The sequence below is a fragment of the Cyclopterus lumpus genome, chromosome 20 (assembly GCF_009769545.1).
Source record: "Cyclopterus lumpus isolate fCycLum1 chromosome 20, fCycLum1.pri, whole genome shotgun sequence".
Lineage (NCBI taxonomy): Eukaryota > Metazoa > Chordata > Actinopteri > Perciformes > Cyclopteridae > Cyclopterus > Cyclopterus lumpus.
In genome coordinates this window covers 1220001-1234347 of record NC_046985.1, presented here as the reverse complement: position 1 = coordinate 1234347, position 14347 = coordinate 1220001, and the positions used below count along the sequence as shown (strand labels likewise).

At 41.5% G+C, this 14347-nt stretch overlaps 2 protein-coding genes across 3 annotated transcripts in view; both read right to left on the bottom strand.

Annotated features, from left to right (window-relative positions):
* Positions 1 to 640: 640 nt before the first annotated feature.
* Positions 641 to 5588, bottom strand: ppp1r3g (protein phosphatase 1 regulatory subunit 3G). Its single transcript, XM_034560694.1, has 2 exons — positions 4819 to 5588; positions 641 to 855 (listed from the first exon to the last, which is right to left on the bottom strand). The coding sequence occupies exon 1, from the start codon at positions 5586 to 5588 to the stop codon at positions 4824 to 4826; it is 765 nt and encodes a 254-aa protein (XP_034416585.1). The 3' UTR covers positions 641 to 855; positions 4819 to 4823.
* An 8093-nt stretch (positions 5589 to 13681) lies between these two features.
* The window catches only part of LOC117749527 (cytochrome b5), a 4725-nt gene continuing 4059 nt past the window's right edge, over positions 13682 to 14347 (bottom strand). The window contains exon 5 of one of the 2 annotated variants that reach the window (XM_034560140.1): positions 13682 to 14147. In XM_034560140.1, coding sequence (XP_034416031.1) covers positions 14063 to 14147 — 85 coding nt within the window. In that variant the 3' untranslated portion in view covers positions 13682 to 14062. The other variant, XM_034560141.1, reaches the window with a different exon arrangement.

Genomic DNA, 14347 nt, shown 5'->3' with positions numbered 1-14347 from the left:
TATATATATATTTAAAAAATATATATTATTATTTTTTCAATAAAAGCATTTCATCACAGTAACTGAGCACATTTAATAAAGTACTATATACTCCATCTTTTACTGTTATTGATCACCAGGAGGAAACTCACAAACCAGCAGAATATATATTTATATGTTACAATGATGAACACATTCATGATATATTCATCAGTACTTTTGTTTTTTTACTGCAGTGAGATATCAGAGTAATTCTTCCTCTATGTAAAATGTATATATATATATATATATATATATATTAAATGTGCTCAGTTACTGTGATGAAATGCTTTTATTGAATCTATGATCTTATCTGAAGTATATATATATGTGTATGTGTATATATATATATAGATATATACAGGTCTATAAAGTGATAATAAACGTTGTGCAGTAAAAAGTACAAAACATGGATCAAAAAGCTCAAGAAGAGTTTATTGATGACCAACATTCTCCTTCATGTTTCTGTTTGTTGCTGAAGGGAATCGAACCTGCAACCTTTTAGACAGGAAAACCAAAAGCACTCGCTTTTCATGTTTTAGCTCATTTTCTATGAATCACATAAGCATAAAAGATCAAAACAAGACGTTTGTCCATGAAGCCGATTTGAGTCATTTTAATGTTTTTATTCATCCAAAAGTTTCAGGCAGCCGTTGATTTCTATTTATTTTCTCGCTATAAAAGCGGATCAGTTCTTCTTTACACACTTTACTGTCCATGATCCTAAATCATTGAGCTCAACATAGAAATGTTCCACATCCTAGTTCTGGTCCACAGAGACGTGACGTCATGAGGTCCAACACGTCCAGCAGGTTGTTGACACTGAGGCACGTTTTCCTTAAATAGGGAACAAAGAGTGAGTCCTCAAAGAAAGGCCATCAAACATCTTCAGACACATATCCATAAATGTGTTGTTTCCATGGAACCTGAATGAAGGAAAACTCAATCTGATGATCTTCTGACTGAATACAAGTTCCCTGAACCTCAAAGACTCGTCATGGGACCAGAATGTGTTTTATTCAGCAGGTGGGAGACGATTGAGTTAATGGAGAGTTGTTCACGCTCAGCTTTATGGGTTTTAAGCTAAAATGTATGGGTTCTACGCACATCTAGAGGTTCTACGCATAGATCTAGAGGTTCTACACACAGATCTAGAGGTTCTACGCACAGATCTAGAGATTGTACGCACATATCTAGAGGTTATGAGCACATATCTAGAGGTTATACTCACAGATCTAGAGGTTCTACGCACATCTAGAGGTTCTACGCACATATCTAGAGGTTTTACGCACATCTAGAGGTTTTACGCACAGATCTAGAGGTTCTACGCACATATCTAGAGGTTCTACGCACATCTAGAGGTTCTACGCACATATCTAGAGGTTTTACGCACATCTAGAGGTTATACGCACAGATCTAGAGATTGTACGCACATATCTAGAGGTTATACGCACATATCTAGAGGTTATACTCACAGATCTAGAGGTTCTACGCATAGATCTAGAGGTTATACGCATAGATCTAGAGGTTCTACACACACATCTAGAGGTTATACGCACAGATCTAGAGATTGTACGCACATATCTAGAGGTTATACGCACATATCTAGAGGTTCTACGCACATCTAGAGGTTCTACGCACATATCTAGAGGTTTTACGCACATCTAGAGGTTTTACGCACAGATCTAGAGGTTCTACGCACATATCTAGAGGTTCTACGCACATCTAGAGGTTCTACGCACATATCTAGAGGTTTTACGCACATCTAGAGGTTATACGCACAGATCTAGAGATTGTACGCACATATCTAGAGGTTATACGCACATATCTAGAGGTTATACTCACAGATCTAGAGGTTCTACGCATAGATCTAGAGGTTCTACGCATAGATCTAGAGGTTCTACACACACATCTAGAGGTTCTACGCACAGATCTAGAGGTTCTACGCACATATCTAGAGGTTCTACGCACAGATCTAGAGGTTCTACGCACATCTAGAGGTTCTACGCACATATCTAGAGGTTTTACGCACATCTAGAGGTTTTACGCACAGATCTAGAGGTTCTACGCACAGATCTAGAGGTTTTACGCACATCTAGAGGTTCTACGCACTGATCTAGAGGTTCTACGCACATATCTAGAGGTTCTACGCACAGATCTAGAGGTTTTACGCACATCTAGAGGTTCTACGCACAGATCTAGAGGTTTTACGCACATCTAGAGGTTCTACGCACATCTAGAGGTTCTACGCACATATCTAGAGGTTCTACGCACATATCTAGAGGTTCTACGCACAGATCTAAAGGTTTTTGGTACATATTTAGAGGTTCTATACACAGAACTAGAGGTTCTACGCACAGATTTAGAGGTTCTACGCACAGATCTAGAGGTTCTATGCACATATCTAGAGGTTCTACGTACAGATTTAGAGGTTTTTGGTACATATTTAGAGGTTCTATACACAGAACTAGAGGTTCTACGCACATATCTAGAGGTTCTACGCACAGATCTAGAGGTTTTACGCACATCTAGAGGTTCTACGCACAGATCTAGAGGTTTTACGCACATCTAGAGGTTCTACGCACATATCTAGAGGTTTTACGCACATCTAGAGGTTCTACGCACTGATCTAGAGGTTCTACGCACATATCTAGAGGTTCTACGCACAGATCTAGAGGTTTTACGCACATCTAGAGGTTCTACGCACAGATCTAGAGGTTTTACGCACATCTAGAGGTTCTACGCACAGATCTAGAGGTTTCTACGCACAGATATAGAGGTTCTACGCACAGATCTAGAGGTTCTATGCACATATCTAGAGGTTCTACGTACAGATTTAGAGGTTTTTGGTACATATTTAGAGATTCTATACACAGATCTAGAGCTTCTACGTACAGATTTAGAGGTTTTTGGTACATATTTAGAGGTTCTATACACAGATCTAGAGGTTCTACGTACAGATTTAGAGGTTTTTGGTACATATTTAGAGGTTCTATACACAGATCTAGAGGTTCTACGCACATATCTAGAGGTTCTACGCACAGATCTAGAGGTTCTACCCAAATATCTAGAGGTTCTATACACAGATCTAGTGGTTCTACACACATATTTAGAGGTTCTATACACAGATCTAGAGGTTCTACACATATCTAGAGGTTCTACACACAGATCTAGAGGTTCTACGCACATATCTAGAGGTTCTACACACAGATCTAGAGGTTCTACACACAGATCTAGAGGTTCTACACACAGATCTAGAGGTTCTACGCACATATCTAGAGGTTCTACACACATATCTAGAGGTTCTACGCACATATCTAGAGGTTCTACACACATATCTAGAGGTTCTACACACAGATCTAGAGGTTCTATGCACATATCTAGAAGTTCTACACACATATCTAGAGGTTCTACACACAGATCTAGAGGTTCTATGCACATATCTAGAAGTTCTACACACAGATCTAGAGGTTCTACGCACAGATCTAGAGGTTCTACGCACAGATCTAGAGGTTCTACGCACAGATCTAGAGGTTCTATGCACATATCTAGAGGTTCTACGTACAGATTTAGAGGTTTTTGGTACATATTTAGAGATTCTATACACAGATCTAGAGGTTCTACGTACAGATTTAGAGGTTTTTGGTACATATTTAGAGGTTCTATACACAGATCTAGAGGTTCTACGTACAGATTTAGAGGTTTTTGGTACATATTTAGAGGTTCTATACACAGATCTAGAGGTTCTACGCACATATCTAGAGGTTCTACGCACAGATCTAGAGGTTCTACCCACATATCTAGAGGTTCTATACACAGATCTAGTGGTTCTACACACATATTTAGAGGTTCTATACACAGATCTAGAGGTTCTACACATATCTAGAGGTTCTACACACAGATCTAGAGGTTCTACGCACATATCTAGAGGTTCTACACACAGATCTAGAGGTTCTACACACAGATCTAGAGGTTCTACGCACATATCTAGAGGTTCTACACACAGATTTAGAGGTTCTACACACATATCTAGAGGTTCTACACACATATCTAGAGGTTCTACGCACATATCTAGAGGTTCTACACACAGATCTAGAGGTTCTACACACATATCTAGAGGTTCTACGCACATATCTAGAGGTTCTACACACAGATCTAGAGGTTCTATGCACATATCTAGAAGTTCTACACACAGATCTAGAGGTTCTATGCACATATCTAGAAGTTCTACACACAGATCTAGAGGTTCTACGCACAGATCTAGAGGTTCTACCCACATATCTAGAGGTTCTATACACAGATCTAGTGGTTCTACACACATATTTAGAGGTTCTATACACAGATCTAGAGGTTCTACACATATCTAGAGGTTCTACACACAGATCTAGAGGTTCTACGCACATATCTAGAGGTTCTACACACAGATCTAGAGGTTCTACACACAGATCTAGAGGTTCTACGCACATATCTAGAGGTTCTACACACAGATCTAGAGGTTCTACACACATATCTAGAGGTTCTACACACATATCTAGAGGTTCTACGCACATATCTAGAGGTTCTACACACAGATCTAGAGGTTCTACACACATATCTAGAGGTTCTACGCACATATCTAGAGGTTCTACACACAGATCTAGAGGTTCTATGCACATATCTAGAAGTTCTACACACATATCTAGAGGTTCTACGCACAGATCTAGAGGTTCTACGCACAGATCTAGAGGTTCTACACACAGATCTAGAGGTTCTACGCACAGATCTAGAGGTTCTACGCACAGATCTAGAGGTTCTACGCACAGCGGTCAGGTGGCGTGGAACCCGGCGCTGACGAACGGCGTGGTGCCGGGCATGCAGCGGTACTGGAGGGTGTAGTTCCTCCCCTCGTGGTTGTCCCAGAACTCCCCCTCCTCGCTCCGCACGTACACGGCGAAGTGCACGGCCGAGCTGGGGTCCATGAAGGGCGGCGTGTACACGGTGAAGCCGAAGCGCTCCCCCACGGTGCCATGGTCCGTGGCCACGGGCAGAGCCTGCGCGTCCACGTAGGAGAGCCAGTCGTTGAAGGTGTACCTCAATCCGACCTCTTTTTCGGTGCAGCCGGTCAAGACCCGGATCTGGCCCCGCACGTCGAACTGGGTGATGGAGACCTTCTCCAGGCAGACGCGGAGCCGCTGGACTCTCCGCTGCGCGTCCCGGGGCTCCGGGAAGCAGGCGACCAGCCGGTCCGTGTCCAGGCTGGACTTGAAGCTCTGGCACAGGTCGTTCAGGAAGTCCTGCTGCCGCGGGGGGAAGCTCTTGTGCCGGGACAGGACTTTGCTCGGGATCTGCGGGTCCTCCAGCGAGCTGAAGTGCTTGACGCTGGCCAGGTTCAGCCCCATGGAGTCGGCGAACTTCACCTTCTTCCTCCCGTCACCGCCGGAGACGCCGACCAGGAGCGCGGGCAGCGACCTGGCTCTCCTCCGGTCCTTCATGAACATCAGGTGAGAAGCGTCCACCTCGTCGTCCAGATCCTCCTCCTCCTCCTCCTCCTCCTCCTCCTCCAGGCCGTTCTTCATAGCGGAGCGGGACATGTGTGCCCGGCAGCCTGGCGGCCCGTGTGCTGTGGCCGGTCTGGAGTCCTCCGGAGTCCCGGTGAGGGGGGCTTGTATATAGAAGAGGTCCCCCCCCCCTGGAGGTCGCCGTGTGACAGCAGAGCGGAAACACGTCACCACTGTAAACAACAACAAACTAGAGCACACTTATGGTGGTTCAGTACTCCGTTACTTAGATAGAAGTATTAATACAACAATATACAAATACTCCATTACAAGTTTAGTTACTGCATTAATTCCCATCGAAGTAAAAGTATTCTAATAATCATGCAGTAAAAGTACAGAAGTATTCTCATCTTCATGCAGTAAAAGTACAAAAGTATTCTCATCTTCATGTAGTAAAAGTACAAAAGTATTCTCATCTTCATGTAGTAAAAGTACAGAAGTATTCTCATCTTCAAGTAGTAAAAGTACAGAAGTATTCTCATCTTAATGTGGTTAAAGTACAGAAGTATTCTCATCTTCATGTAGTAAAAGTACAGAAGTATTCTCATCTTAATGTGGTAAAAGTACAGAAGTATTCTCATCCATATGTAGTAAAAGTACAGAAGTATTCTCATCTTAATGTGGTAAAAGTACAGAAGTATTCTCATCTTAATGTAGTAAAAGTACAGAAGTATTCTCATCTTCAAGTAGTAAAAGTACAAAAGTATTCTCATCTTCATGTAGTAAAAGTACAGAAGTATTCTCATCTTCATGTAGTAAAAGTAAAGAAGTATTCTCATCTTCATGTAGTAAAAGTACAGAAGTATTCTCATCTTCAAGTAGTAAAAGTACAGAAGTATTCTCATCTTAATGTGGTTAAAGTACAGAAGTATTCTCATCTTCATGTAGTAAAAGTACAGAAGTATTCTCATCTTAATGTGGTAAAAGTACAGAAGTATTCTCATCCATATGTAGTAAAAGTACAGAAGTATTCTCATCTTAATGTGGTAAAAGTACAGAAGTATTCTCATCTTAATGTAGTAAAAGTACAGAAGTATTCTCATCTTCAAGTAGTAAAAGTACAAAAGTATTCTCATCTTCATGTAGTAAAAGTACAGAAGTATTCTCATCTTAATGTAGTAAAAGTACAGAAGTATTCTCATCTTCAAGTAGTAAAAGTACAAAAGTATTCTCATCTTCATGTAGTAAAAGTACAGAAGTATTCTCATCTTAATGTGGTTAAAGTACAGAAGTATTCTCATCTTCATGTAGTAAAAGTACAGAAGTATTCTCATCTTAATGTAGTAAAAGTACAGAAGTATTCTCATCTTAATGTAGTAAAAGTACAGAAGTATTCTCATCTTCAAGTAGTAAAAGTACAGAAGTATTCTCATCTTCATGTAGTAAAAGTACAGAAGTATTCTCATCTTCATGTGGTAAAAGTACAGAAGTATTCTCATGTTCATGCAGTAAAAGTACAGAAGTATTCTCATCTTCATGCAGTAAAAGTAAAGAAGTATTCTCATCTTCATGTAGTAAAAGTACAGAAGTATTCTCATCTTCATGTAGTAAAAGTACAAAAGTATTCTCATCTTCATGTAGTAAAAGTACAGAAGTATTCTCATCTTCATGTAGTAAAAGTACAAAAGTATTCTCATCTTCATGTAGTAAAAGAATCGCCACCTTAACGTGGTGGAGGAGTTTGAGTGGCTCAGTGATCCTGGGAGCTATGTTGTCCGGGGCGTCAGCCCCTGGTAGGGTCTCCCAAGGCAAACAGGTCTCGGGGGAGAGCCCAGACTAAGAGCGGTTCAATAAACCCTGATGAATAGCAGCCCACGGATTGTAGCCACCTTGCCCGGACAAGGGAAACCGGGGCACCCTCCCGGAGCCAGACCCAGGAGGGGAGCTCGTCGGCGAGCGTCTGGTGGCCGGGCTTTCGCCCATGGGGCCCGGTCGGGCTCAGCCCGAAAGAACAACATGGAGCAGCAGTCACCCTGTGGACCCACCACCCGCAGGGAGAATTATCGGGGTCGGGTGCTATGCAGACCGGGCGGCGGGCCAGGCGGGAGACCTGGGCGGGCCGATCGCCGGCAGCATAGACTAGCTCTAGGGACGTGGAACGTCACCTCACTAGCGGGGAAAGAGCCGGAGCTGGTGCAGGAGGTGGAGAGTTGCGGGGAGTAAGGCTCTGACTGTTGTTTGTGCTTATGCACCGAACAGCATTTCGGAGTATCCGGCCTTCTTGGAGTCGGTAGGAGGGGTCCTGGAAAGGGCGCCGCATGCCGACTCCATAGTTCTCCTGGGAGACTTCAACGCTCACGTGGGCAATGACAGAGAAACCTGGCGGGGCGTGATTGGGAGGAACGGCTTGCCCGATCTGAACCCGAATGGTGTTTTGTTGTTGGACTTCTGTGCTAGCCACAGTTTGTCCATAACGAACACCATGTTCGAACATAAGGTGGCTCATAAGTGTACCTGGTACCAGAACACCTTAGGCCGGAGATCAATGATCGACTTTGTAATCGTATCATCTGATCTGCGGCCGTATGTCTTGGACACTCGGGTGAAGAGAGGAGCAGAGCTGTCAACTGATCACCACCTGGTGGTGAGTTGGATCAGATGGCGGGGGACTCGGCTAGAGAGACCTGGCAAGCCCAAACGTGTAGTGAGGGTGAACTGGGAACGTCTGGCAGAGGATCCTGTCCGGGAGGTCTTCAACTCCCACCTCCGGAAGAACTTCTCACAAATCCCGAGGGAGGCTGGGGACATGGAATCCGAGTGGACCTTGTTCAAAGCCTCTATTGTGGACGCGGCTGCTCGGGGCTGTGGCCGGAAGGTCATCGGTGCCTGTCGTGGCGGCAACCCTAGAACCCGGTGGTGGACACCGGGGGTGAGGGTAGCCGTCAAACTGAAGAAGGAGGCCTTTCGGGCCTGGCTGGCCCAGGGGTCTCCTGAAGCAGCTGACGGGTACCGGCGGGCCAAAAGGGCTGCAGCGACGATGGTCGCGGAGGCTAAAACTCGGGCATGGGAGGAGTTCGGGGAGGCCATGGAGAAGGACTTTCGGTTGGCCTCAAGGAAGTTCTGGCAAACCATCCGACGGCTCAGGAAGGGAAAGCAGGGTCTACCCCAGGCTGTTCTCAGCAGGGGGGGGGAACTGCTGACCCGGACTGGGGACATCGTCGGGCGGTGGAAAGAGCACTTTGAGGAACTCCTAAACCCGGCCAACATGTCCCCCGGAGAGGGGGCAGCGCCGGAAGACTTTGGGGTGGATTCACCCATATCCCTGGCAGAGGTCGCTAAGGTAGTCAAAAAGCTCCTTGGTGGCAAGGCGCCAGGGGTGGATGAGATCCGCCCTGAGATGCTGAAAGCGCTGGACATTGTTGGGCTGTCTTGGTTGACACGCCTTTTCAGTGTCGCATGGGGGTCGGGAACAGTGCCCATGGACTGGCAGACCGGGGTGGTGGTTCCCATCTTCAAGAAGGGGGACCGGAGAGTGTGCTCGAACTATCGTGGTATCACACTGCTCAGCCTCCCGGGAAAAGCTTATGCCAGGGTGCTGGAGAGGAGGCTCCGACCGCTTGTCGAACCTCAGATTCAGGACGAACAGTGCGGATTCCGTCCCGGTCGTGGAACAGTGGACCAGCTCTTTACCCTCGCAAGATTACTGGAGGGGTCCTGGGAGTTTGCCCAACCAGTTTACATGTGCTTTGTAGACCTGGAGAAGGCTTTCGACCGGGTCCCTCGGGGGTTTTTGTGGGGGGTGCTGCGGGAGTATGGGGTGCCGGACCCGTTGGCACGGGCCATCCGGTCTCTGTATGCCTGCAGTAGGAGCTGTGTTCGTCTCCTCGGTAGTAAGTCAGACACGTTCCCGGTGGGTGTTGGCCTCCGCCAGGGCTGCCCTTTATCACCGGTCCTGTTCGTGACCTTCATGGACAGGATATCTAGGCGCAGCCAGGGGGCGGAGAGGATCCGGTTCGGCAGTCTCGGGATCGCCTCTCTGCTGTTTGCGGATGATGTGGTCCTGTTTGCCTCCTCGGACCGTGACCTCCAGCATTCACTGGGGCGTTTTGCAGCCGAGTGCGAAGCGGCAGGGATGAGAGTTAGCACCTCCAAATCTGAGGCCATGGTGCTCTGCCGGAAACCGGCGGATTGCTCCCTCCAGGTGGGGGCAAACTGCCTACCCCAAGCGAAGGAGTTCAAGTATCTCGGGGTCTTGTTCACGAGTGAGGGTAAGGTGGAGCGGGAGATCGACAGGCGGATCGGTGCGGCTGCAGCAGTAAAACAGGCGCTGTACCGGTCCGTCTTAGTGAAGAGGGAGCTGAGCCGGAAGGCAAAGCTCTCCATTTACTGGTCGGTCTACGTTCCAACCCTCACCTATGGTCACGAACTCTGGGTCGTGACCGAAAGAACGAGATCTCGGATACAAGCGGCCGAAATGAGCTTCCTCCGTAGGGTGGCCGGGCTCAGCCTTAGAGATAGGGTAAGGAGCTCGGACATCAGGGGGGAGCTTGGAGTCGAGTCGCTGCTCCTTCGTGTCCAAAGGAGTCAGCTGAGGTGGTTCATCTAGTCAGGATGCCTCCTGGACGCCTCCCATTAGAGGTTTTCCGGGCACGTCCAACTGGTAGGAGGCCCCGGGGAAGACCGAGGACACGCTGGAGGGATTATATCTCCCGGCTGGCCTTGGAACGCCTCGGGATCCCCCAGAATGAGCTGGAAAGTGCTGCTGGTGAGAGGGAAGCCTGGGTCGGCCTGCTGAACCTGCTGCCACCGCGACCCGACCCCGGATAAGCGGGTGATAATGGATGGATGGATGTAGTAAAAGTACAGAAGTATTCTCATCTTAATGTGGTAAAAGTACAGAAGTATTCTCATCTTCATGTAGTAAAAGTACAGAAGTATTCTCATCTTCATGTAGTAAAAGTACAGAAGTATTCTCATCTTCATGTAGTAAAAGTACAGAAGTATTCTCATCTTCATGTAGTAAAAGTACAGAAGTATTCTCATCCACATGTAGTAAAAGTACAGAAGTATTCTCATGTTCATGTAGTAAAAGTAAAGAAGTATTCTCATGTTCATGTAGTAAAAGTAAAGAAGTATTCTCATCTTCAAGTAGTAAAAGTACAGAAGTATTCTCATGTTCATGTAGTAAAAGTACAGAAGTATTCTCATCTTAATGTGGTAAAAGTACAGAAGTATTCTCATCTTCATGTAGTAAAAGTACAGAAGTATTCTCATCTTCATGTAGTAAAAGTACAGAAGTATTCTCATCTTAATGTGGTAAAAGTACAGAAGTATTCTCATCTTCATGTAGTAAAAGTACAGAAGTATTCTCATCTTCATGCGGTAAAAGTACAGAAGTATTCTCATCTTCATGCAGTAAAAGTACAGAAGTATTCTCATGTTCATGTAGTAAAAGTACAGAAGTATTCTCATGTTCATGCAGTAAAAGTACAGAAGTATTCTCATCTTCATGTAGTAAAAGTAAAGAAGTATTCTCATCTTAATGCAGTAAAAGTACAGAAGTATTCTCATCTTAATGTAGTAAAAGTACAGAAGTATTCTCATCTTAATGCAGTAAAAGTACAGAAGTATTCTCATCTTAATGTGGTAAAAGTACAGAAGTATTCTCATCCTCATGTAGTGAAAGTACAGAAGTATTCTCATCTTCATGTAGTAAAAGTACAGAAGTATTCTCATCTTAATGCAGTAAAAGTACAGAAGTATTCTCATCTTCATGTAGTAAAAGTACAGAAGTATTCTCATCTTCATGTAGTAAAAGTACAAAAGTATTCTCATCTTCATGTAGTAAAAGTACAGAAGTATTCTCATCTTCATGCAGTAAAAGTACAGAAGTATTCTCATCTTCAAGTAGTAAAAGTACAGAAGTATTCTCATCTTAATGTGGTAAAAGTACAGAAGTATTCTCATGTTCATGCAGTAAAAGTACAGAAGTATTCTCATCTTCAAGTAGTAAAAGTACAGAAGTATTCTCATCCTCATGTAGTGAAAGTACAGAAGTATTCTCATCCTCATGTAGTGAAAGTACAGAAGTATTCTCATCTTCATGTAGTAAAAGTACAGAAGTATTCTCATATTCAGGTGAAGTTACTGTACATACATGAATACATATTAAATACTTTGTTTATTAATATTGTGGTCTCTAAAAGACAACAGTGGAGGAGAAACGTGGTGTTGCGTAATACAACAAGTGTGTCACGCGGCGGCCATTAAACAAACACGACGTCACGCTGCTGACGTGGGTCCACTGTTATGTTTACTATGTTTATTATGTTTACTATGTTTACTATGTTTATTATGTTTATTATGTTTAATATGTTTATTATGTTTATTATGTTTACTATGTGTTTATTATGTTTATTATGTTTATTATGTTTACTATGTTTATTATGTTTACTATGTTTATTATGTTTAATATGTTTAATATGTTTACTATGTTTATTATGTTTATTATGTTTAATATGTTTACTATGTTTACTGTGTTTATTATGTTTAATATGTTTATTATGTTTACTATGTTTATTATGTTTATTATGTTTACTATGTTTATTATGTTTATTATGTTTACTATGTTTATTATGTTTATTATGTTTACTATGTTTATTATGTTTATTATGTTTACTATGTTTATTATGTTTATTATGTTTACTATGTTTATTATGTTTAGTGTGTTTATTATGTTTAATATGTTTATTATGTTTACTATGTTTATTATGTTTATTATGTTTAATATGTTTACTATGTTTATTATGTTTATTATGTTTATTATGTTTAATATGTTTACTATGTTTACTATGTTTATTATGTTTAATATGTTTACTATGTGTTTATTATGTTTACTATGTTTATTATGTTTATTATGTTTAATATGTTTACTATGTTTATTATGTTTACTATGTTTACTATGTTTACTATGTGTTTATTATGTTTATTATGTTTAATATGTTTATTATGTTTAATATGTTTACTATGTTTATTATGTTTACTATGTTTACTATGTTTACTATGTGTTTATTATGTTTATTATGTTTAATATGTTTACTATGTTTATTATGTTTATTATGTTTACTATGTGTTTATTATGTTTATTATGTTTATTATGTTTACTATGTTTATTATGTTTACTATGTTTACTATGTGTTTATTATGTTTATTATGTTTATTATGTTTACTATGTTTATTATGTTTAATATGTTTAATATGTTTATTATGTTTACAATGTTTATTATGTGTTTATTATGTTTACTATGTGTTTATTATGTTTACTATGTTTACTTACTGCGAGGTATTAGTACTTTTAGTCTTACAGAGTGTTTTTATTCTGAATAGTTGATCCATATTGTAAACGCTGCACTAAACAATAACAACAACAAACAGCAGAAACGTGTTTTATGATTAAAACTATTTGTTGAGGTTCGATTCCTTGTTTTCAGAATCAGTTTATAACCTGCTGTTCAGACCTTTCACCACTAGAGGGCAGCATTTACTTCACTCCTCATTCTGTCATTCAAAACACACACTTTATTTCATTATATATATAATATATAGGTAATATAAAGGTGTGTGTATTTATATGTAATATATAACCTCTATATATAAAATGTATATATATATATATAAAAAAGGTCCTGGGGATGAGTAGGGGACCAGGACTCGGTTCATGAGGGTCAGTGGGGTATATATAATATATATATTATTTATTAATTATATTTATAATATATAGAGATATTAATTTATATATATTAATATATAATATATATAGCTATCTATCTATATTATTCATCAGACAAGATTAAAACCAAAATGAGTAAAGTTCAATCTTTTGGTTTCAGTGTGAAACAAACTGCACAAAACTGGATTGTTATGTAGTTTTTATTTGATTATATTGTGTGTGTGTGTGTGTGTATATATATATATATATATATATATATATATATATATATATATATATCTATGTAGTAAAAGTACAGAAGTATTCTCATTTAATGCAGTAAAAGTACTTTCAGCTGAAACAATAGTCTGAAAACTGGAAAACATTAACCAGCTTCAGGGCCGTTAAATATTCACACAAACAGCCGGAGGTCAAAAGGTCAGATAAGGTGAGGACATGAAAAGCAGTAATCTGGAGATGTTTTACAATATTTAAACGTTTAATTATTACAAAAAGCACCTGAAGATTAAAAGCGGTCACATGACAACGCAGCGCTCTGTTTAGCTTCTGATTGCATATTTATCAACACATTTACATTCAGTTACAAATATATGAAAAGATAATTATAAAATTATACATCCACTGCATTTCTACATGATTTCACAAAACATCCGTCATTCAAAGTGTCAACAACGTAAATAGCTTCATTAGTATAATACCACGTAATTGGTTGGTTTAACGGCATGGAATGCATCTTGGGTATTGTAGTACTGGGAGTCAGGGAACAGATGTCACTCTGCGCTGCCATTGGCTGATGCAGCTGTCTATTGATGACATCACAGCTGCGTGTCTGATGATGTCACTCGCTCTCTGTGGTGTAGAAGCGGTACATCAGCGTGACGACGACGGCTGCCAGAACGGGGATCAACCAGTTAGTCCACCAGCTGCAAGAGAAAGACTAGTTAGATATATAACTAACCAGCTGTAAGAGAAAGACTAGTTAGATATATAACTAACCAGCTGTAAGAGAAAGACTAGTTAGATATATAACTAACCAGCTGTAAGAGAAAGACTAGTTAGATATATAACTAACCAGCTGCAAGAGAAAGACTAGTTAGATATATAACTAACCAGCTGCAAGAGA